At 38.8% G+C, this 25,457-nt stretch overlaps 2 protein-coding genes and 4 non-coding genes across 14 annotated transcripts in view; 2 read left to right on the forward strand and 4 right to left on the reverse strand.

The window, feature by feature from the left end:
- Positions 1-1,981: 1,981 nt before the first annotated feature.
- On the reverse strand, positions 1,982-10,145 carry kncn (kinocilin). Its single transcript, XM_037788365.1, has 5 exons — positions 9,998-10,145; positions 7,786-7,854; positions 6,486-6,557; positions 4,503-4,596; positions 1,982-2,252 (listed from the first exon to the last, which is right to left on the reverse strand). Exons 1-5 carry the CDS (start codon positions 10,143-10,145, stop codon positions 2,177-2,179), a joined length of 459 nt encoding a protein of 152 aa, XP_037644293.1. The 3' UTR covers positions 1,982-2,176.
- A 3,685-nt stretch (positions 10,146-13,830) lies between these two features.
- Positions 13,831-13,902, reverse strand: trnag-ucc. Its single transcript has one exon. It is a non-coding gene; the product is annotated as a tRNA-Gly (tRNA).
- A 1,397-nt stretch (positions 13,903-15,299) lies between these two features.
- Positions 15,300-15,373, reverse strand: trnai-aau. The gene has a single exon. It is a non-coding gene; the product is annotated as a tRNA-Ile (tRNA).
- A 254-nt stretch (positions 15,374-15,627) lies between these two features.
- Positions 15,628-15,699, forward strand: trnaw-cca. The gene has a single exon. It is a non-coding gene; the product is annotated as a tRNA-Trp (tRNA).
- A 1,809-nt stretch (positions 15,700-17,508) lies between these two features.
- trnap-agg lies at positions 17,509-17,580 on the reverse strand. The gene has a single exon. It is a non-coding gene; the product is annotated as a tRNA-Pro (tRNA).
- Positions 17,581-21,101: 3,521 nt separating this feature from the next.
- gigyf2 (GRB10 interacting GYF protein 2) overlaps positions 21,102-25,457 on the forward strand; it is a 31,730-nt gene continuing 27,374 nt past the window's right edge. For 5 of the 9 annotated variants that reach the window (XM_037788156.1, XM_037788158.1, XM_037788159.1 and 2 more), the window contains exons 1-5: positions 21,102-21,242; positions 23,384-23,435; positions 23,626-23,794; positions 23,985-24,080; positions 24,315-24,423. In XM_037788156.1, the coding sequence (XP_037644084.1) occupies positions 23,398-23,435; positions 23,626-23,794; positions 23,985-24,080; positions 24,315-24,423 (412 nt within the window). In that variant the 5' untranslated portion in view covers positions 21,102-21,242; positions 23,384-23,397. The remainder of the gene's footprint in view (positions 21,243-23,383; positions 23,436-23,625; positions 23,795-23,984; positions 24,081-24,314; positions 24,424-25,457) is intronic. The other 4 variants (XM_037788161.1, XM_037788162.1, XM_037788164.1 and 1 more) reach the window with 3 other exon arrangements.

Below are 25,457 nucleotides of genomic sequence, written 5' to 3' on the forward strand. Positions count from 1 at the left end.
TCAGAGGTCAAACTGTGCGTTGGAGGGGTCTGTCTGATGATTTATAAGAGCTAAAACAGACACAGCAAATGTCATGCTGGAGGGGGATAAACACCACCTGGCAAACCCAAAAGCTGTTCTCATTAAGGGCTGATAAATGTTAATAAAGCATGAATGATTGATTAACTATTAACAAGCTGTGGCTGATTAAATTAGTTGCAACTTATTAATCTTTTAGAGAGGTTGCTGAATTCAAAATTATAACCAATAATACCTTAAAACCTGAGAGTAAACAACAAAAAGATTCGTAACTCAAGGTCCACTTACTAACTTTGTTCTTTAGAACTCTTTGCATGTTTAAAATGTTCGTTTGTAAAGTAGAGAAGTGTTATCTAGCACAACTTTACATCCAAGGTGCACAGAGAAGGGAAAACGACCTCTTCAGATTGTTTGCAAAGACCTATTATGCACCCTATGGTTTGCATCGTAATAATAAATTCCATTCACTTCAGCTGCATTGGGTAATTGTCATGGATGGATACCTCTAGATCTCTTTAAATTAAACAAAAAATATATATGTGGCTGGACACCTTTTGGGGTAAAGGTACGTGTCCACAGCCTCTGTTCTTTCCGCTCATCCCATTTATTGTCTATGTAAGCAGCCGTGCAATGCATTCTGGTGACGTGGCGGTGCTGTTAGAGAGATGGGACGTCACGTCGGCCGCTCCTCATTTGCATAAAGTTGAGGTCTAGGCTACTTTAAGCAAATCCGGGGCGTCCAGCGTGTCTCGCCGCCTCTGGAAACTCCCAAGAAACTTTTAAACTAAGCGTTGTCTATTTAAAATAAAGACAGATTCAGCAACTTATTTCTCGCATACAATGTTTTCAGAAACACATTTTTCGTGATATAAGAGAAAAATGTTTCCAAACGAGCCACCATGTTGGTTCCGGTTTGAAAGGTGGGAGCAGCAGCCCACGAGGGAAAGCGTTCATCCAATTAGGTGCCGAGTGCCTTGTATCTAGTGGCATCACCATCAAGCCTCCAATGCTGGGAAGCGAGGCGATCCCTCGCGATAAAAACACCCCTGTGGACATGTACCATAATTGAAGAAATGTGGGGTTTTGCTTGTAATTTGGGTGAACTGACCCTTTAAATCGTTTCGGAGAACTACGGTGGCCTTCAAGTAACGTAAAAACGCAAAAACCTCCTGCTAGAGCCAGTGTTTGGTTTGTCAATTCTGAGCGACTGTAGAAATATGGCAGCGCAACATGGGGGACACCATGAAGAGGACCCGCTACCTATGTAGATATGAAGGGCTCATTCTAAGCTAAGGAAAACACAACCATTCTTAATTTCAGGTGAATATTATATTTCATTTCTGCTAATAGATCCCCCAAAATGTTACATGCTTTCATTCATGGTTTTCATTCAGGTGAGTTTTAACCCATTCTGGATGATGTGCAATTAGGCGTGTTATGTGTCTCTCCATTATTAAACTTCACACAGACACAGGGGGATTGTGATTTGAGGCCTGACAATGAAACTGCTGGTTGTCATCAAGGCACTGCAGACTCCTCGGGCTCCCGTTGCCGACATTATTCAGCCTCGCAGCACGCCACAGTTTTTTGTCAGAGCACAGCGTTCTTCCCCACGCCACTTCCCATGCAGCAGCCATTCTGCCTGTGCTGTCCTGAATATCAATGTATTATGTTTCACTGCGGGGGTGCAGTTCGCTGTGTGCATGTAGCTGTGTATGTGTGTGTCTGGGAGTCTGTGTGTCTATCTGTACACATGTATTCCAATTTGTTTTGCTCATGACAAATACAAGCAGGGGAACTTGAGCCGAGTCCCATCATCACAGAACGGCCATTATCATTTCTTAATTGGCGGCTGAGAACGTTGTGAGATGATAAGATGAACTGCACACATGTGGGACTGCTGGGCTTAATTAACTTCACTCATTGGCAGGAAGTTTAGAAATACTTCTCTAACAATCACAAATTTAATCTTTGGAGTCGTTTATTAAGCCATATAAGTACAATTTCACGAGGTGATCCCAACAATCAGGACAAGTTCAGCTGATACAGCGATTCTACAGAAAATCAGCATCTTTTGTCACACACTTGAAAGAAACCTAATGAAGAACATTTAGTGGGGAAGTTGAATAATATTGGTCAGCCAGGTCATGTGATGACATCATGGCAGGTCTTGATCAGAAGGTGGCTGCTTAAGTTTCCGTCTAGATAAGACGTCTGGCATGTCTGAAGATGTCCTGCAACACAGCAGAGCATGACTCACGTAAGCCACGGATGTTGTATTGTATCCGTTTGTGTGACACAATAATGGATTTTTTCCAGTGTTGCCCAGTTAACCTGCTACTTTCTTCAAAAGATAGAAATCAGTCAGATAGAAATCAGTCCTAAAAACTTAATAACGCATTTTACATGATTGTCCCACACAATAGGTGGCCTCCTTTGATCATATCTGAAGCTGATATATGCAATAAACGTGACCTTAAATGTGCTCTATTCAATATCCTGAGCATTAATGTAGCAGCAAACCACTATTTGCTTTGTAAAGATATAGAGGAGTAATGTCTACCTGAGCAGAGAATGAAGTCTCTCCCTCTGTGTGTGTGTTGTAATCAGAGTTTCTTCATGCTTTGATGACATTGCTGAGCTGGCCGTGCATGCTTTTAGTGCATGTTCGTGCATGTGTGCGTGCCAGTGACTATCACTGCCGCCGCTCTGCACTGCTCTCATATGTCGGCTACAGCGGATAACGCGCCGTCCCAACCGACGGCGCTGTTGCTGAAGCGTAGCATCCACCCTCCGGTTCCCCTCCAGGTTAACACTGTTAGCTCTGTCAGCACTATTGCCATAGTTGTCACTGTTAGCACCGTTAGATACGAGCCGACGGGTCAGCCGTCTCCATGTTGAGAGCCGTGCAGAGGCAATAGAAATGCTCCCAATCTCGCATTTAGCACCTTCAGTTGTTTAGATTTAATAATATCAAGCATTGAAAAAGGATTATTTTTCAATTATGTCACTCACAGGTTTGTAAAAATGCTTAGTTTTGAAGGACAGTGTATATCAAAACATACAAAGTGACTGTTTGACTATGAAAAGGAGGTGATACCTTGTAATGTTTACTTCTGAAAGTCCCCCTTTATCCTCTACATAGTTTGTACAAGCAACAAAAAGGCACATGGTCTTATGTAAGGTGTTTTGTTGGATATTGTACCGACAATGTAGCTATGATAAAACTAGAACTACTGCCTTGTGGTTGTATGCCTCTGCCAACCAGTCAAGTTGCAGTTTACATCCATGTCTATCTGTCCAAAATATCGTGACTTGAAATTGTCATAATTAGCAGATGAATTCTTGAGTTATGGCCAAAAACGTTTGTGAGGTCGCAGTGACCTTGGCCTTTGACTTTTGGACACTTTTGGAATACAAAAAGTAAAAGTGCAGTACAGAAATATTGAGACGAGACTCACTTCCTCATGTAGCATGACTTAATCAACACCATGCCTTTTATATCATGCATGAATCAGTGCAACATCTTAATCTTGTCAAAGTAAACTACGTTTTTGGCAAAAAATGGTCACCGGACATACCACAAACAGAGCGACATATCATGCGAATAATTGGCCATCAAATCATGTAAATCAAACTCATATCGACTCATGCGTTGCAGTGACTGCCTCAAACCCAGAATTGACTCTGAGATGAAAGCAGACACACATCTAAACAGTGTGGGTCAAATCATTGCTCTACTTTGAAGTCTCCATCTGGCAGGTCATCATAACCTCATTACAGTGAAATAAAAGCCTGACTGCGTTCCTACTGAACATTATCCTAGAAAAGCTCTGTTGCTGTAGTAAGTTAAAGTGATTGTTCCACTTTATGAGGGCAGCTCAGCATTAACTCACAGCTTTATGGACAAGAAAATGTGTCACGAAAACCCTTTGAAGGTTCAGTTAATTAATGTCTGCGACATTTACATAAGAATTAGTGATGCATCAAAAACATTCCTGCAGTATTTGTTGACATAGATTGGTAGAAAGCAGTGCGTCAAAATAGGACAACAATGCAATAATCAATAAATGCAATGGTTACATTTAGGTGAGGTTGAGGATCTTGAAAGAAGAACTACTTGGTTAAGGTGAGGGAAAGATCGCTGTCATGGTTTATGAAAAAAAGAAGCATATACCTGTGTGTGCATGTATTCATGTATTCATATACAATATTTTGGATTATTTTAATATGTGATGGAGTAAATTTAATGTTACCCAGATTATGCTCTTCAAGATATCGACAAAACATTCATATTAAAGATATCTGCAAAATGTTCACTATTTTTCTTACATAGATACATTATTCTCTTTTATCGTTATGAAATGACTGTGGTCGTGACTTCAATTGGGATGTGACACCACTTCTTGCTCTTGTGTATAAATCTCTAATCCACATTATTTGCATATGAACATAATTCACAGGATATGATATTGGCTACGTACCCTTCTTCTGGGTTGGGCTCAGCCGTCGGTCCGCCCTCCACAAAGGTTCCCATTCGACTCTTGGAGCGCTCCAGATTTAGTTGACTCTGAGTCCCTGCCGAGAGCACAGGAGAGCAGATCAACATGCTTCAACATTCAGTTGAACATTTCATGTTTCAGTCTGTAGATGTCAGAGAGATATATCCTGCTATGAAGGCTGGCAGGTGAGAAAAAACATAATCTCAGGGGAAAAGGCACATACATACTTGGATTTCTATTTTATGATACTTTATACTTCCACTCCACTATATCTCACAGAGAAATACTGTACTTTCTACTCCACTACAGTTATTTGACAGCTTTAGTTACTTTTGAGATGAACATTTTACACAATGGATAATAAAGCAAGACATTATCAAAGACCAAACCACCTTTTTGGCTTGTGACGTCTTACAAAAATCAGTGTGCAGTCGATGTCACATTTCAAAAGTCTGCCAGCTCCATCATACATTGATTTTTCCCTCTAAACTTTTCACGTGGTTTCATGTCAATAAATATACAAATGATCCAATATCCCACCAAAAATCAAAGATTAGAGGAAAAGTTCAAAAACTTAACAGATTTGTGTATCAGAACTTTGTTTCTTCCTTCTTTCCTCTCCCCTTAATCATGTCACAACCCCTCAGATATATCTGGTGTCCCTGTATATACAACTGTAGTATATAAATAAGGGCTGTCAAAGTTAACACGATAACGCACATTCATTTTAACGCCACTAATTTCGTTAACGCAATCGATATTCCGGAGGTTGTAGCAGGCGCAGTTTTAAAGCTAGACTGGCATCATATAAAATTAGAAAAAACCTAAGGAATCCATTGGTACCAATCATGTCATACTAGCTTGCGAAGGAAGTTAAATAACGCTCCAAACTTACGCTAAATTTTGGCGAGGAAAAACTGGCATGGCCATTTTCGAAGGGGTCCCTTGACCTCTGACCTCAAGATATGTGAATGAAAAAGGGTTTCTATGGATACGCATGAGTCTCCCGTTTACAGACATGCCCACTTTATGATAATCACATGCAGTTTGTGCAGAAATGCAGAATGCAGAAATCCAACAGTTAATTAACAATTGAGAAAACCAGCCGTTAATCTGTATATTACATGTTCTACAATGATCTATAGGAATTAATGCAAGAGCTAGTGCTGGATTATACTGTATATGTTAGATTATACCCAAATAATAGAATAAAATACTATTAAGATATATTTAATTTTTCATGCACAAAACCAGTGTGTTAAAAACCATCTCTCTTTTAGAAATTAAATGTCTCTAAAATCTCTAAAATGAATTAAAACCAGATATACACTTACAAATGACCTCTATGTTACATGAATAGATAAAATATAATTGACTTTCAGTGTTTGATTTGAATAAACATACTATTTTATATTTTTATGAGCACAAATATGTATATGTAGGTCTTCCTTTCAAGTTATATTTATCCATTTCCATACTTGGTTGGCTGCTCAGTATTATAACAGTGCCTTTGTGCACATTTTCTGTATGTTGCTAATATGATTAGCTATCATTTATATGACAATGTTTACTACGTGTTACATTAATGCAATTTTAGTCCAATTCTCTCAGCACAGCGGCTCTTTCTCTCACATCTTTCCTTGATTTCATAATGTTTTGCATCTAGGTCAAGAGAAAGTGGTTATGAAAGAAGAAAACATGTCAGGTTTTTTTTTTTTACTTTTCAACTGCACCCTGTGAGATATTAGAGAGATGACTGATGCTCTGCAATAACCACCTAGACACAACACCTCTCTCTCTGCTGTTAACTGTTAGCTCTCCAGTGTGGCAGATTTGCTATCAACAAATAACAGACATGAACTTGACGACTCACCGTCAAGTAGCAAACTGAACAACATATCCTTGAATGTTATATGATACCTCTATATGGTTGGCATTAAAGAAAAGGCTGGCTCACACACTCACCTTCTCTTCTTACTGTCTCTACAGGTTGATCAGGAGCCGGATTGACAGTTGTGGGGTGCACTCTGAAGTTTCCTGGGAAGTTAAGACATTTTCAGAGCCAAAATAATATTTCACTTTAAATAATTTTAACCCCCTGAGACCCACGATCACAACCAACTTTACTGTTTTTCAGAGGCTGTAGCGGTTTTAGAGCTAGAGTGAAGGTATATATATGGATATTACATGAAACCAACCTAAGGAATCCATTTGTACCAACCATGTCATGCTAGCATGTCGCGAAGGAGGCTAAATGACGTGTTAAAAACTGGCATGGCTGTTTTCAAAGGGGTCCATTGACCTCTGACCTCAAGATATGTGAATAAAATGGGTTCTACGGGTACCCACGAGCCTTTACAGACATGCCCACTTTATGATAATCACATGCAGTTTTGGGCAAAAAACATGCATTTTTTTTTAATGCAGTATAAATGTGTTATTTTTGCCAGTTTTAAAAATGTTTGAATATTTCTGTATACTGGGGTCCCTAAACAGTCTTGGAATTACATAATTAAATATCACTGTGAAGCTGAAACTCTTATGGATTTAATGAGCCCAAATGTATTCATGTGTGATGATGTTAGTCCCCATAGTAGCCATTTCATTGTAGTGAGACCATTTTTTGAAACTTGACCTCGCTGTATAAAATGACCTGTGGTGACCTCTAGGATAATCACAGCCTCATGGAACTTTACAGCCACAAACTAGAGACCTAGAGCATTCAGAGGATGGATGGCTTTCCTAGGTATATTGACAATAAGGGGGTTTCTGAACAGTTTCCAGAACAGAAGTGCTCGCCATCCAATCGCTGAAAAATGCAATTCTCCAAATGTCAAAAGTTTTTGATACCAAATCACAGCATGGATTTTTCTATGGTGTTCCTCAAGGTCTTGGTGTCTTAATGTGGTATTTTGGAGGTCAAAATGGTTAAATTTAGCAGCAAATCTGTGTAACAAATGGTATCAACCTAAAAATTGCTGCAACAAATTATGAGACATAAATGAGCATTGGAACAACCATCATATACTTCTGGCATTATGTTCTACGCCCTTATACACTTTCTTAATTTATTTTAATTCATTCATGTTTATTTCGTCAGGTTCCCAGCTTTCAGATGATGTACACCACTTCTATGTGACATATACTGTTGACCTGCTATCTCCCCATAAAGACCCCCTGCAACCCTCTAAAAAAAACTATTGTGGGTCTCAAAGTATTTACATTGAATGTTGAAATAATGAATACAAAATATCAAACAACTTACCAAAGGATGGAAGAATATGGTTGATGTTCAACCAGGCTTTTATGAAGGGGTAGATCGATATGAGGAGACCTGGAAAGCAGATAGCATAATTAATTTCTTATGAATGATATAAAAAACACTGCTTTTACTACAGTGTCCTAATCACTATTGGTTGGATAAATAAGAAGTAAGGACAGTGTTATTGTGAATATTTGTCATAATCATGATAATGTTTATTCTTTGACCTGAATTTGCATGAGAGGAGGAAGATCTCTTTATAAAGGGATATCTGCTGATCAATCTGCTAATTGTATTTGCTAAAGTGCCATAGATGCATGTGAGCCACACCAAAGGGTAAAAAAACTATCTTCCTTTTTTCATAGAAGTTTCCATACTTGAAGACATCACAACCAACAATAAGACTCTTTGATGAAATAGCCTTCAGATTATTTTTAGTGTACCAGATACTGTGTGTGATGTTTCTTCCTGCTCAACTTGAAGAATAAAGTAATATCTGAACCGCAGGGCTTGTGTGCCTCTCAGTGGCACTCTGCTCCAATTCAACACAGTTATTGATTTCCCTTATAAGCCACAAGAGTTGGCATTAAACCCTGGCAGGTCCTGAGGGTGGCTGTGATGCATGCATGTGCTTAAAATGTCACGAAACTGCAGAAGGAGTGAAAAGAATCTGCCGAGAACACTCTGTTCATACTCATTAGTCAGCCTATGTGTCGGAGGAGGCATCGAGCCACATAAGCCCCAAAACACATAATTAGATGCTACTTAGCTGCACAAGTGCTGCCAGAGTGAATGTCTCCGTCAAGCTGCTGTGCTCAGTTTTGATTTGCCAAATTCTCACGCACATTAGAAACACAAATTAATTATTGAACACCGATCAAATCATCAGTGAGAATGCATTTCCCATTAACAATGCATGCTGGTGTTGTCGTCCTCGGATCAAAGCCATGCCCTTTGCTCTTTCTCTTTCTCATTCCTTTATCTTGGTAGTGCAACTCCTCAGGCGGTCAGTTGGTTCCAGTTACACTGTTGTATCAAATGATCACATAGTGTGTTTTTCAAGAATGGTGGAGGGAAAATGTCACAGGCCACAGAGCTTTCACTTTAATTTAGGATTTTTCTTCTTTTTTTTAAACAAATATTCCTCAGTTTGCCCGTCGGGCATCCTAGTTAAGGTTAGGGTAGGAGGTCGAGCAGTGAGTCTCCTGAGAGTTTTTGCCAGATTTCGCAATTTGTTGGTTACCTTCTAGACACGACTACAATACTCAGAGGAGATTTTTTTAAACATAAGTTTTACTTCCTCCTTGTTTGGGGTCTCACAGATCCTGCTGCTGTATATGTAGAAATAATGATCATTGTTATATATAGAATTTTTACAACACAGGATTTTTATTGCCTCTCAACGGCTCTCAACATGGCGACAGCGAGCCGTCAGGTACACATTACTCCTCTATATCTTTACAGAGAAAATAGTTGTTTGATGCTATATTAATTATAAATTAATGCTCTTGATATTGAATTTAGCACCTTTAAAACACAATATCTAGAACAGTACCTAAGTGATACTTTCCTTTTGACACAACCTATGCTTGCAAATTTGATGAAGCTGACAAAATATGCAAATTACCATAAAGCATTGTTAAAATAAAGAAACATTATTATTTGTTTTATAGATTTTATGGGTTATGCATGAAAATGCATGTATGCCTTTTGTTTTCCAGTAACTCATTCATAAAGAAATGTAGAGTAGGTTTTCCTTGTAGCGTAACTAAATGTTTGAGTTATAAAACTCCAAAAAGAGAAATTCATCCTTACTAATTTGGAAGGGGTAGAGCAGCGGAAAAAGTGCTGTCAACAGCACCAATCACAGACACAGATGATATGAAAACCCAATATATGTAACCATGTTTCACAGCTGGGGTCTCTGTGACTACAAACATAAATAATGTGCCATTTTCCATAGAGGCCTCCCAAAAAGTTACTCTCGTAAAAATGTGTTAAAATCATTTTGTTAAGTATGTTGAGTATGATTTTAAAGCTGTTTACACTAACAAATCTTCCATCGATATTCAGTGAAACTACAGGAAAAGATTAATGTATGGGCTTAGAGAGTCAAAGCAAAAAGCACTCAAGACAACCAATCATTTTTAACAATTACTAAAAACCTTTCCCACAACTGGGTTAATAGTTCCTAGAAAGTTCCACACAGACTCACCGAGGCCTCCCGCTCCCAGAAAGATCCCTCCTACAGCATCAGCGTCACACTCCCTGGACACCCCAATGATGATGCAACCCGCCACAATGCTGAGCAGGGAAGATCCCACCCGTAGGCCATGGTACTCCCCGATGCTGACGGGGTTCATTCAGCAGGTGGAGGCCCCCCACCTGCCCCTCACACACTCACAGTGAACAGTCCTGACACTATACTCTGCTTTGGGCCCTCACTGGCCCGCCACTGGAAACTTCACTGCCATCTGCACGAGCCTCCCCGCTCCTTTTCTTTTACTCTCTCTGACACAGAAACACTTTCTCCGGCTGAGCCTCCATCTCTATTCTCCGTAGCTCAAGACGTCTCATGCATCTTTAAAGATGGAGCTCTGGTTTCCACAGCCACCGAAAATTAGAAAGCTCGGGGCGCTGACTCTATGACAGCGATACTACAAATCTGATCACAGCCCTATTCCTACCAGCACTGGCATCTAGTGTCACGTACGCAGTGAATACCTGCGGTGTAATTTAGGTAATGTGAACACTAAATCAACAAACAGCTGTGTGGCTGTCTTGAGCATGTGCATCAAGGCCTTAAAAGTTAGACACAGTGGTGAGAGTGCAAGGGCAGAGCAGCACAGAGACACAAGGAGAGGAGGGGGCATGGAGAGAGAGAGAGAGAGAGAGAAAGGGCAACAGTTAGAGAGACGGAGTTAGAGTATGTGCTACTTGTGTGATTTGTCTGAGAGCTTGAAGGGAATGTGTAATGAAAGGTTCAGAGAGTCCTCTACGGTGGGGGCCCGAGGCCATCCACAAAGGCCTGCAGTTGCCATAGGAATAGCATATCCATGGCAACAGAGGGAAAAAGAGGGTAAGCAGGATGAACACCGGTGAATAGGATAACAAATGAATTTAGTGGGGAGAGGAGAAACAGTGATACATTTCCTGTTCAGCAAGTCTGTGTTTACATCTATTATCAATCAATGCTGGTGATAGGGTGTGTGTGAGCGTGTGTGTGTGGGTGTGCGTGTGTGGGTGTGCGTGTGTGTATGACATAGGCGGTCCATACCTTTGTGACCCTTTAAGGGACACATTGTCAAAGGTTTTATATTTTTATATGTCAGCGCTTCTCAGATTGTTATAGAGTGCTCCACATGGATGTATAAGAGAACTGGATACAGCGTTGAAGGCTCCTGGTCATTCCTATGAGAGTTGGTCAGTGGCGCCTGAAGCCAAAATGGCTCAACTGCCAAGTGATAAAGTACCTGGATCATCCGGCGATCTTCCGCATCCACTGGGCCCATAGAGCAGGCGCAGTAGCGTTTCCTTTAACTCCGCCTCCCTGGTGCTCCAGGGATGATGTATTTTTGTAGGATCAACCAGGAAGTTAGCATCGCCCTGGTTCCCTCGACAAAAAGCCAATGGCATTTTTCCAATGAGTTTTGCATGATCGCAAAAAATAAGCTCTGTGGCAAACACACGTTTATGATATTTACACATTTTGTTCAGCAAGATAATCTCCACACCACTTCTATGATTTTTGAAGTGTAAATTAAATCACCAGAAGTAAAAAGCTAACGTTCGGCTATTAGCGAACTACACCACGGCCACATCAACGCAAGTATACACAACGAGGCTGTAACGACGAACAAGTCTGCCTGATGACGTTTAGTAGTCTCATTTAGCTGTTTGTTAGCAACCGCCTTTTTAAAGACACATAAAGGCTTCAAAATTCACGAGTGGGATATGTATTGATGTATTTTATGTTGTAGAAAAAACATTAAAATCTCTTTAGCTTGTGTTAACCACAGACCTTATTTCGGGTATTTAACTAAAAAAACATTGACTTCCAGACGAGGGAACCCGAAGGGCTAAAATGCTAACTCATTTCTGGGTTTTAGGACTCATTCCTGCAGCACTCTATTGAATAAGTTGTATAGACACGAAGAGGTAAAATTATCCAGTATTTCAAATAAAAATAGCAAATATTAGAGAAATGTTTGAAGAATAAACACATTTTAATATGTTTTGTTAATCATTTCGTAACCCCACCAGATCTATTTAATCTTTCTGAATGAGGTGTTGCTGAAATGTCAATTGGTGGAATAAATCCTGAGCTGCATATCCAGTACTCTAAAGTGGTCCCACTTTTTAATTATGTCATTATACTTAATATGTTCTCTAATGTGTAGCAGAAAGTCAAGCACAATTCCCTTTAGGTGTGAGTGCACAGCTGTATGAGAAGGGAAGTGTTATCATCTTGAAGCAAAATTGGTGTTTGGAGAATTTCTGGGCAACTAAAAACAAATCAGTGGCCTTGTACTCTGAAAGGGAGCACAATGATATGAGATGGACATTAAATTATTATAGTGGCACACCATCTCTAGTGTTCACATAATGAACACACTAAATCACAACATCTTGAGCTACCAGTGTGGGAGGCCGAGCACGCTCATTACATGTGAAGCAATAAACACAACTGTAGCTCATCTCTCCAACGTCTCTGAGGTTACGAGCACTGTGCCCTCTAAAAGGATAAAAAATAGTTAGATAAACAAATAGTTAAATTTATAATAATAATCAACTTCAAACATTTAACATAACAAAAACGGACCTAATGATATGGCTGCATAATTATATCCAGTTGTTACAATTTCTCTGCAATACTTCAATTATCAAGGATCACTTGTCTCCTCACATTTAACTATTCCCACAGAAATAATAACATACATTCATTGTTTTTAAATTAAGACTACAGTATGTCATAGCAATCATCTAACTGTTCCAAAATATTAGCGATGACTATTTCTAAACTAGCATTGTGCTGTTTATTTGTGCATAATGTATGCAGACAGGATATGAATAGCTGTAAATAACCCACATTTCCACTGTTATGTACTGTACAAACATGTTGAGTAGTTACACCTCTATACTAGGGATGCACCGATACGATACTGGATCTGATATCGGCCGATACTGACTCAAATAGCTGGATCGGGTATCTGTGACAATGGGGCCAATCTATACAATTCAGTTCTATATTTATATGCTATTACACTATATACTGTAATTCCTATTTAAGTTTGACCAATTTGTGGCTGCATTAAAAAAGTTTACACTTGAATTGTAATTCTTGTTAATTTTGAAGACTTTTTTGTTCCAATTTGCTGGTGTAGGATTTATTATTTTAATACTAAATAATTCAGTAAATGTATATCTATGTATTTATTTGTTATATTTCGTTTTACAATATTAGGAAATCAATATTGAAATCATGCCTGATGTTGCGTTACACATAAAATAATGATTCCGGTCACTTCCACACAGTGAGGCATACAGCTTATTATTAATCGGATCAGTACTCGATGTCGGCCGAGAACCCAAAGCCTAAGTATCGCTGTTCCTGTTCATTTTGAAGATTTTTTACCATTTTATTTTCATGTTTAATTATTATTTTAATAATAAATTACAATTCAGTAAATGTATATGTTTTTTTTTGTCAAATTTTGTTTTACAAAGTTAGGAAAGCAATGTTAAGTCAAGCCTGATGTTGCCTTACATATAAAAGAATGATCCCAGTCACTTCCACATAGTGAGGCATACAGTTTATTAAATAAACACTAGTATCGGATCGGATTGGCCCACACCCAAAGCCCAGGTATCGGTATTGGGACTGAAGAAGTCGGATCGTTGCATTCCTACTTCATACCAATTTAACACAAGACATTGTTAGCTGCTGCAGTTCTGTGCATAAAACAGTTAGTTAAAGTTATTGATGCATCTTTCGGTCATTTTCTTTGAATGGAAGAAGCCATTGCATTGACAAAAATGAAAAGGGTTTGCGTTGGCCGGGAATCGAACCCGGGTCAACTGCTTGGAAGGCAGCTATGCTAACCACTATACCACCAACGCGTATTCATTAAAACGAGATACAGATTTGACCACACTTTTTCATGTCTGTGCATCCAAATGTTTCCTTTTCAGTGTTGCAGGAGCACCGCAACGTTACCAAGGAAAGCCCAGAAAACTATCTCGGTTGCAGGTTAACAGAAAGTTAAGCGAACAATAACGCAGTATGTTCTCTCTCTATCCTCAAAGAATTTCGCCCTCTAATTTCTCTCAAATGCCAGGTAAGAGTACATCATAAATGTAAAACTATGTATTACTTCAACTACTAGAATCTATTGTGCTTCTCTCTGCATCTACATAGGACTTTAAAAATATTTTTTACCGATTCACTCCAGTGTAGTAAAACACATTATACAGTGTGTTATTACATTCAAATACCAAAATATTAATAGAAATTAAATAATTTTGAATTTGGTTAATTATGGCTGTTTATTGTTGATCCGGATGTTGTCCACTTGGTGGCGTTGTAAGCTGTACATGTTCTCTGGTGATGTTAAAGCATTTCCATTTTTATTACGTCACTTTAGTACGTTAAGAATATAGCTGTCATACTGTTTTTCTAAGATACAAAATTCAGTAAATTGTATATCATTTTTAACGCTGGTAGTGAACCATTTTATGGTAATATTTTGTAATGTTTTGCACAATTTTTTATATTATCTGCTGCTTTTATTTCACATACTTTCACTTTTTACTTCACATACTTTTACTTTGTTGTATATATTGTATTTTTTTGTGAACCTACAAGACTCACTTAGAAAATGGGGGAACGACAATCCATACATGGGTCCATAAATCATCCTATGTGGACTTGAGAACATCCTGTACTGTAGCTGTACTGTAAATACAGTCTGTTCTCCCTTTACATGGAACATTGAATTAGTATGCATAGTTGTGGTCAAACTTGGACCTATATGGGTGACGAAAAATTACTTCAGTATCAATAAATAAATGCATAAATAAAGGTATAAAAACGAAATGTATTAGATAGATAGATCGATAGATACATAGAAAGATAGATAGATAGTAACTTTATTGATCCCTAGGGAAATTCAAGTTTCCAACATCACAGTTCCATAGTGCAAAACATGTTAGTAAAAAGGCAGTAAGAAAGTTAGAAGTGCAAAGTACAAAGTACAAAAAAATATACCAGATATAAAAATACAAAGAGATGAAGAAAACTGTTAAATCTGAATATAGTGCAGGGTAACAGCTGTGATACACGACTATTAAAAAGGTGAATATAGTGCAGAAGAGACTGTTAAAAATGAATATAGTGCAGGGTAACTCCAGTAGCTTAGTCTATGAAAGTGCACTGTTAATACGCGAATAAATAAATATAAACAGAAATTAGTAAAAAGAATAGATGAACGCGAAACAATCAACTCAGAAAACAAGTGTGGCCCGTACGGGGATCGAACCCGCGACCTTGGCGTTATTAGCACCACGCTCTAACCAACTGAGCTAACCGGCCATGTACACACACATGTGTGATCATATTCCAATATTACAGTACACATCACTGCTTCGGTATTCGTGAATGGTATTATGACGTGTCAACAACACGATACTAACAGACTTTTGTTCTTTTCTAACGTCAATTGTGTTTTTAATTTGCTTTATGTGAAGTTACTTGCACTCATATCGAGTAGTATTAGGAATAGACAAAAGCAGTGATAGCGTATAGCTGATATGTTTATCTATTGTTAATGCTACCGAGCTGCAACAGACCTCGTGGCGCAACGGTAGCGCGTCTGACTCCAGATCAGAAGGTTGCGTGTTCAAATCACGTCGGGGTCAAACCTTTTCCTCTTCTCTTTAATTACATTTATGAAAAATAAATCTGTAGTGGCTCTCCTGTAACTTACCCTCTGTCGTCCTGCTGATTGGTAAAGATTTTATGCATTTCCTGGATGTTCTCCAGTGATATTAAAGCATTTCCATTTTTATTATGTTAGTGTAAGAGATTAGCTGTCATGCTTTTTTTTTTTTTTAAAGATACAAAATTCTGTAAATTGTATATCATTTTTAACGCTGGCAGTGAACCATTTTATGTTCATCTTTTGTAATTTTTTTGCACATATTTTAATACAATCTGCTGCTCAGACTCCAAAACCAGCACTGCTCCCAGTAGACCACTTACACTTACACACCAAAACAATGACAATGACAATAACCTGATATTTTCAGGTGGAATTTCATTTCATTCTCACTGTGCAATATCATTTTCCACTTGTGCAGTTTTGAGTACAGAGTATCAATGAGATACTAGTGTTTATTTAATAAACTGTATGCCTGTGAAGTGACTGGGATCATTCTTTTATTATGTAAGGCAACATCAGGCTTGACTTAACATTGCTTTCCTAACTTTGTAAAACAAAATGTGACAAATAAATATACATTTACTGAATTGTAATTTATTATTAAAATAATAATTAAACATTAAATTAAAATAGTAAAAATTAACAGGAATTACAATTCAAGTGGAAACCTGGTTAATAAAGCAACAAATTGGTCAAAACTTAAACAGCAATTAAAATACAGGTCTATAATGTATATAGTATGTACATACAAAATTGAATTGGATAGATCTGCTCCATATCTTATCCAGCTATGAGTCAGTATCGGCCCGATATCCGATCCAGTATTGGTATCGGTGCATCCCTAGTAGAGATATGTTGAGAATGTGAATTTAAACCTTGAAACATACCTCCAAAAAATAAACCCAAAACAAAAACATAAAATTATTTGACTAGAAAGTGGCATGGGAAGAGAAAAGTGTGAAATAACTCACGTGAAATTTGTCAGCTGTCAGCAAAGACTACGACATTAAATTTAATGCCAAAAAGAGTAATGTGATGATAGTCAGAAGTAGAGAAGATAAGAAATTAGTTCTTCCTGTGTTTCATTTGTGCGACATTCCTCTCACGACATGCAAGGAAATAAAATACCTTGGCCATTTTCTCACTGGTGATTGGAATGATGACAGAGATATCTATCGACAGTGCTGTAAACTATATACTCAGGCAAATATGTTGCTTCATAAGTTCAGTATGTGTTCTGTAAATGTAAAATCTTCATTATTTAGAGCTTTCTGCACGCCTTTGTACACAGCTCATCTTTGATTTAGCTACAAGAAAAGTAGTATGCGAAAGCTCATAGTGGCTTACAATGATGCAATGAGGTTGTTGCTTCGGGTTCCCAGATGACATAGTGCCAGTCAACTGTTTGTGTCCTCTGGTATTCCTACATGTGAGGCACTTTTAAGACATTTGATGTATAATTTTATTTGTCGCTTGGATGAGTCAGAGAACAGCATCATAGAGGCTTTAACCAGCCCAGCAGGAGCTGCACTCGGTACTCATCCAGGCTTAGAAAACACTGGCAAGATAGCCTACATATGAATTGAATGATGAACTGCTGTGGTCTTATCTTGTATGTTTTTTGTTTCTTTTTCTTTTATTGCTATGGACCCTCCTGTGTGTCTGAAATAAAGTTTGAATTGAATTGAATTGAATTACCTAAGGGGCAGTGTAAGTTTCAGACATAGGTAAAAAATAAAAGGGAGGCACATTAGTAGCGAGGAGGAGGCAACAACTAAAGAAAACAGGGCTCGTCCGGGATTTGAACCCGGGACCTCTCGCACCCTAAGCGAGAATCATACCCCTAGACCAACGAGCCGATATGCAAATCACAATGGACTATGAGTCCAGGAAATTCGCAACTGCATGAATGTTTAGTTAGTTTCAAGAAATGTTTTGCTGTGCAGCAGCAGACCTCTGTTGTATTTAATATAAGTTTGTGAAGGAGCTGCAGCTGTCAGACTCCACAACCATCACTGCTCCCAATATAGACCACATACACACCAACAAACTGACAATAACTGCACTATACTGTATACTGACTGTGCAATATCATTATTACTACTCAGGCGATATTCACACTTTGCAATATTTTCAGGTGGAATTTCATTTCATTCTCACTGTGCAATATCATTTTCCACTTGTGCAATTTTGTTAATAGTCTGTTTATTGTCAATACTGTTTATTGTCAATACTGTATATATATAAATAATAATGCACCATACTCATTTATAACAGTCTCTTCTGCACTATATTCACTTTTTTTCATAGTCCTATATCACAGTTGTTACCCTGCACTATATTCAGTTTTAACAGTTTTCTTCATCTCCATGTATTTTTATATCTGGTATATTTTTTTGTACTTTGTACTTTGCACTACTAACTTTTATACTTCCTTTTTACTAATCTGTTTTGCACTATGGAACTGTGATGCTGGAAACTTGAATTTCCCTCGTGATCAATAAAGTTACTATCTATTTATCTATTTATCTGTCTGCTCCTATTTTTATACTTCCTTCTATTTAAATGGTTCATATTTTGTTACACTTTGTTTAGCTCTTTTTTGTTTACTGTGTTAGCTGATGCATCTTGTTTTTTTGCACTATCCCCTTTACTGCTGTACACTGCACATTTCCCCACTGCGGGACTAATAAAGGAATATCTGATCATCTTATCTTATCTTATTTAGCTAAACCTCCACCACCAAGTTAGCAAGCAACAGTTTGACATGTAACATTAGTTGGGAAATATAACTTAATGTATTCGTTTTTGGCTAACTGTTTGTAAAATGGTTATTACTATAGGAAACATCACATAAGCTACCTGAATGAATCCGTTCCGCAGGGTCGAGCTGTCACAAAACCGGCCAATGGCTCTTTGCAGCGAGCCCATTAGCTCATTAGCTAGTTAACACACCTGTCTGTGTGTTGGCACAGGTAACTACTGTTATAGCCTGTTATAACGTATTATACTGATACAGAGGTAACTAGACAGTAATTTTAGTTCTAATAGATAGCTAGTACGCCACTAACTTTAAGTTAAGCCTCAGCTATCTAGCAGCAGAGGCTAACTAACCTCACATTGTGATCATTGGTATGCTGGCGTGGCCACAGGTATGACTGCTTGGCTGGACCAACCTGTCTGAGGGCCATAGGGCAGGAATTTGACTTCTACTGTTTCTACTAAAATATATTTTAAAAAATAATAAATAAATGCTGAAATAAATACAGAAATAAATAAATAAATAAAAGTTAATAATTAAATTAAATCAGATTATTACAATTAAATTAAAGGGACTGTTTGTAACTTCTTACACGTTTGAATTAATCCGGGTCGGTGTTGCTCGCGTATGGTTACGCTGTTCAGACTCAGACTCCAACATAATCTACACGGAAGCACCAAAACCACAAAGTTATATCTAGTGAAGCCCGTCTTGCAAAACAGTGTTGGCCGCGGTCGGTGGATGCGGGGGAGACCGTAGCTTTGGTCTCCAGGGCCGGAGTCTCTGCTCTGCTGCTCCTCTGCCTGCCTGCCTTCACTCACAGCTCGCTCCACCTCACGTGCATGCGCACACACTACACACTGCAGAAGAGTTAGTTTAGCTCTGAGAATATCTAGTGAATGTACAGTGGACGTTTGTGCAGAAATGAATGCTGCAGCTCCTCCAGACCAACAGAGGTTTCCCGTGTCTATGACTCTTTCTATTATGTATTTTTGATCCATGGAGGATTTGTATTTTTAAAACTTTCCTTGAGTTGAGAAAAGCAATTTAAACATCTGTGACATCATCGCGATGTAAAGTCTATGGGCCGAGCAAGAACTTGCGGGCGGGGCCAGCGGGAGAATCACTACTAAATAATCGATCCAATGAGCACCGGAGGGGGACGAACAATTAGCCAATCAGTGCCATGGGAGGGACTAACGCCATTGTCAAGCTGTTGTCAAGCGTATTTTACATAGACTAGACTAGATTTAGTCCCAATCTTGGAACCCATGGGCAATTGTTTGACATCGATTTAGCCTCTGGGGGCAACAGCTAACATTTGGGGGGTTCCGGTGTAGCCAGCAGATATCCTGATAATATATATCAGGGCCAAGACTTCATCTTCCGTGAGCCAGTCATTGTTTAAAGTCCAATTAGCAACTTGAGAGGAAAGAATGGAGTTGGAGTTGAGAGACGACTTGTTTCACAAATAGCCAGTTTACACTCAGTTAACAATTTATATTTTAGCTAATATAAAGCTAAATCGTCCTCAGATAATAAACGATGGGATCCGAGATTGCATTTCGCCAAATGCGTTCTGCCTCTTTTGCTCTCCACACAGACTGTTTACCTGATTGCAACCAAAGCCCACTCAAATGTGATTGGTCAATACAACGCTGACTAAAAATGGACTACCAACATCCCGATACCAAAATCTTGTCCCGTTGCCTGCAGATTGATATCTGTCTATAGAGATTAGTTTTGTCTATACACACATGGAGGCAGAAGGTCAAGGCGGAAATCTGCTCGCAACCCTAGCAAGGCAAAAGTAGTAGACCCAAATCGATCACACTCTTGAAACCATATAGAAATAAAATATTCTATGAATGGCACGGTCACACATGCGCGAATGCAGGCAAGTAACCATCGCCTGTCGAGGCGATATTTGCCTGAAAGTTCACCAAAATTGAACTTGAATTTGCTTCACAACTGGAAGCAAATGTTTTTTTGTCCCTTCGCTTGCACATAATGGAAGTGAACAGGCGGCAAATGTTAATTTCGCACATATGTGACTATGCCTTTAATAAATAAATGTAGGTGAACAAAAATGTAGAAATACATATGAAATTTGGAAAGAGAGATACTGTTACTGGTTGCTCGGTGTGTTCAATCGTAAGGCAAAACGTGTCGGGTGCTCTTGGAAAACGGGGGGGAAAATCAGGATAAACGGGAAGGCAATCTAGGAACCCCAAAATATCAAAAAAGTAGCAACGAGGAAGAGAATATATTAAAAAGCCTTTATTGTAGTGGCTAAATCATTTAAAAAGCCAACATGTTTCGAAGACTTTAGGTCTTTGTCAGGGCTTACAAAAACAATATGAAACGATACATATGATATTTATTTATATTCTGTTGATTTTATTTATTTATTTATTTGTGCATTTATTTATGTACATATTTATATTTATTATTTTATTTATGTATACATTAATTTACGTATTTATTCCTGTATTTATTTATAAATCTATTTATTGATATTTAAGTCATTTTTCGAACTCCATACTCGCGCATACAACATGAAAGTGATAAACACAGTGGTAATAATCACTTGGTTGTTTGTGAATACAGCACCAGTCAGCATATCTGTCCATACGGGTTTTTATCAGCTGTCATGTGACCCACACTCAGCCATCTTGTGCAAAACGAAGAGAGAGAGAGAGAGAGAGAGAGCCACACAACTCGCATACTAAACCTTGTGCTGTCAGAGCAAAGCAGAGGTAAGACAGCCAGAGTTTAATACACTAGCAGAGACAAAAACGTACATTTAAGTGACGTGTCAATGTCAGAGAGTCATATTGTGATGGTTTGGGTTTGAGGTTGCTCTGGTGCTGTTGTTAAACCATCATCTTTACTTGGCCTTGCAGCCCCGGGCTCCAGTGAGTCTGTGTGCGGGTAAAGGCCATGTGAAGACCGGGAGGGTTTGATAAGGAAACCGTGTTGTTGGATCCAGGCTGCTCGAAGGCCTCGTGTTAGCGAGCTAGCTAGTTAGCCAACCTGTTAGCATCCCGGCTACAAGTGTTGAGGATTAACTCAGATGTTATATAACGTTAGCATATATGACAAGACGTCTTTTTCCTGTGGTCAAATCAATTAGTGTCAGTACATATCTTCACGTGTGACATGCAGACATCAGCTAGGTTGAGGATAAAACGCTGCTAGCTGCAGATAGCTAGTTAGCCAGCTAACCAGCTAGCGATACTCTGGTGTGGCAGCATGTAAGCAAGTGTGAACTCTAAAACTACAACTCTGCTGCCACCTTTTCAACATAACTATGACTCTACTTGTCAACTGTGAATAATTAGGAAACGTGTTGTCTAATGTCAGATAATAGTGTCATAGTGTTCACTTATACATGTTAGCTTGCTACGTTAGCTAATGTTGGAGGATGATTTCCACTTTCCTCGAGTGATCATCACGGTTTCAGATCAACTTTTAAACATTCATCAGTAATAGATTATTAACTTTACAATCTACAACAGCTGGTGTAGGTGGGTATGACTAATGTTATGTAGTTAGAGGTGTATTCCTGGTTGTGCTTGTTTGTTTAAGGTTATTAAACGGTCAGCGTTTTTTTTACACTAAGCTAGAACATAGTGGTCATTTCAACCTCTGATCAAAAAAATACAAGTCTGACACAATCAAAAGTTGTTTTGTCTGGAACAGATTGGGGCAGTGAAGTCATAACGTTATGTAAACTGACTCTCACTTTATGATTAGACTGGTATATGTGAGAGCTGCCACACATGTCGCTAACTTAAGTTGGGTTGAGTGTATTTTTTGCTTTAACTACCAACTTACACGTGGCTTACCCTGGCTACCATATGGTCACTGGTACTGTGTGTGTCTACTCTCGACGTTTTGTGCCCGATATTTGAGGAAGCTGTGTAATAAATCCTTTGCTTTCAAGTCTATGAGTGCAAAGGAAAGTATTGGCAGTGGAGACACATACACGTAAATAAACAGCTAATGTTGTTGGTAAAACATGATTATATTTTTTGGTTTATTTTGCTGGAGTAAAGACAACCTCCTGTTGTCAATTACAGGTATCTTGACATACCCTCCTTTGCAGACTGGGAGGCTTCCTAAAATAGCTTTAGCAGATTTGAAATTGAACACTGCTTGTGTTGCTAGTGGGGTGGGCTAAATAGCATGAGTTGTAATTCATTAAAGCTTGTGATAAAACTTTAAGTATTTTTCAAAATTGTGTCAACTATTATGCTAATGAATTGTGAAATAAAACGTTTACATAAACTAGTTTGGTGAACCAACACAGGTTAGGTAATAATATGTGTATAGGTATAAATTGATTGCAATAGGGCTGCAACTATTTGTTCATTGTCGATTAATCTGTAGATTATTTTCTCAATTAATCAATTAGTTGTTTGGTCTATAAAATGTCATAAAATTGTCGATCAGTGTTTCCCAAAGGATGACGTCCTCAAATGTCTTGTTTTGTCCACAACTAAAAAATATTCAGTTTAATGTCATAGAGGAGTAATGAAACCAGAAAATATTCACATTTAAGAAGTGATTGTCAAAATAATTGGTGATTAATTTAATAGTTGATAACTAATCGATTTATCGTTGCATCTCTAGATTGCAAATGTGTTTGGGATGGGAATATTGTGGAATTTTAGATGTCCTGATTTTAAGATAATTGATGATCAACGCGCTCAACCCCGGGAGGAAGACCGCCCTGCGGTTAAATTGTTTGTTTTTATGACGTATAGTAATGGCAATAATAGCCTTATCTAATTTTCCTAGAGAAAAACTACACAAAGGTTCTTTTGAAGAGGTACAACGATAATGGTATATACCGAGTGGTACTAATACTTTTCCTCCCTTTTCGTATTTGTAGAACTTAAAGGAAGAATGGCCGAAACCCAGACACTTAACTTTGGACCAGAATGGTAAGTGAACTGGCATTTTATGATTTAGTCCGAAAGAAATGATTTGTACGTTGTGAAACTGGTTTACTGTTGGGGGCCCAGTGCAGCTTTTCCATACATGTTCATACATGAAAAGTGCCACCTCAGCTTAAATATTGTCTCCCCTTCCCCTGTCCCTTCTGTTTTTACTACCCTTTCTGTATCTCTGCAGGCTCCGTGCCTTGTCTGGAGGTGGTAGCAGCGGCGCTGGTGGTGGTGGAGTAGGCGGCGGCTGCGGGGTTGCCTCCCCACCCCTCTCACCTGTATTGCCAAAGTATAAACTTGCAGACTATCGCTACGGGAGAGAAGAAATGTTAGCACTTTATGTAAAGGACAACAAGGTTGGTAAACGTATAACGTCTGCATCTTAGCTGTTAATGCAGGCTTGCAGTCAACATACTTAGCACACAAATTATGTTCCTGTCGAGATTAAATTTACATCTCCCTTATTTTTGTGTGTTATAACACATTCTTTCAAACCCTTATTCATCTTAATAGTGTATCCTGTGATTGTTTATTTCTCCCCTCCAGATCCCTATAGACCTACACGATAAGGAGTTCCTGCCCATATTGCAAGAGGAGCCCTTGCCGCCTCTGGCACTCGTGTCTTTTACAGAGGAGGAACAGGTAGGAGTACTGGTATCAGGTCTCTATCTTGGTGAGAAATGGTGAGATCAGATCAGTTTCTGACTTGTCGACCAAAATAGATGTCATATTGGCCTCCGGCCAGTTGGCTCCTTATTGTCATTTTTTGGATTATACAGTACTTTTGGCAATTAGGCTACCAAATACAGAGCAGGTGCAAAGAAGAGAGCTAAGAGCTTTGTCCCCCTTGTTCCCCTCCCCCGTTTGTGTTTGCAGAGAAATTTTTCCATGTCTGTAAACAGTGCAGCAGTACTTCGGCTGACAGGGCGAGGAGGCGGTCCCATAGTAGGGGCACCAAGAGGCCGAAGTACCTCAAGGGGTAGAGGTAAGAATTTAACTAAGATCATACATGAATATGTCATGTTTCCTTTTTCATATCAAGGATAAGTAGCTGCAGGTGGAGTTTACGCTGTGGAAGCAATATGGTGGATTTCTTTTTTCACATGAGCCTTTATTTTAGCTGTTTAGCTATTCTGTCTATGCCGTTTCAGATAGTTAAAATTCCTTTGAAGAATCCCACCAACTGAGACCGGGAGTGTAATATTAGCACTCTGTAGGTGTTGTGCATACTCAGCATACTCTTTAGCAGCTGCTTGAACTATTGATGTATCTCAAACCTGGAAAAAACTTGTTTGAGATCAGACTGCTAGTAGCATGCACACACTCGGACACTATATACATCCTCCAATCAGTTAAAGCTACCTACTGTATTTCGCAGTGCTGTTTAGACTGCTTAGTTACTGTTTGTCAGCCTTAAGTGTTTAGAGAAGTTCATTATACAGCAGCACTGCTATCGGCTGGCCCCTGTGTTGTGTTTACTGCCAGGGAAAATAAATGAATCTCTTGTTTTTGTACAATGGCATCTCTCCTGTTCCTCACCGTAGAGTTGGTCCAGACCAACCACAGTTTAGAGATGCAGTTCTGGGAAGGCAACAGGACAAAAGCTACTCAAAGTAGAAAAGCAATAAATGGAATATACCACTGATTGCTATAACTTAATGACTCAACTCTCAAGAGCTGAATCATGATCTTGCAAAGTCATCGCTCAATCTTTTACCAATCTCGTTTTTATACTGAGCATATAACCCATTTAAACTCATAATTCTTCACTGCTTAAGGTCCTGTTCTCTGTGCTGTTGACCACTCAGTGCTTGATTCACACACAGACAATGGGTAGAGTTCAGATTTAATCAGTAGCAGCTCTTAACATCCTAATGTCGGCTTCTGTGTACTTGTACAAGCGAACGGTGTTATCTGACCATGTCAGACAATAAAGTCATTCATAGAACCTTTTCTGAACAGCCTAAAGTGAAGGTTGATCAAGAAGCCATGTCCTGTTGAGGGGTTTTGCCTCCACGC

The sequence above is a fragment of the Sebastes umbrosus genome, chromosome 12 (genome assembly GCF_015220745.1).
Source record: "Sebastes umbrosus isolate fSebUmb1 chromosome 12, fSebUmb1.pri, whole genome shotgun sequence".
Classification (NCBI taxonomy): domain Eukaryota; kingdom Metazoa; phylum Chordata; class Actinopteri; order Perciformes; family Sebastidae; genus Sebastes; species Sebastes umbrosus.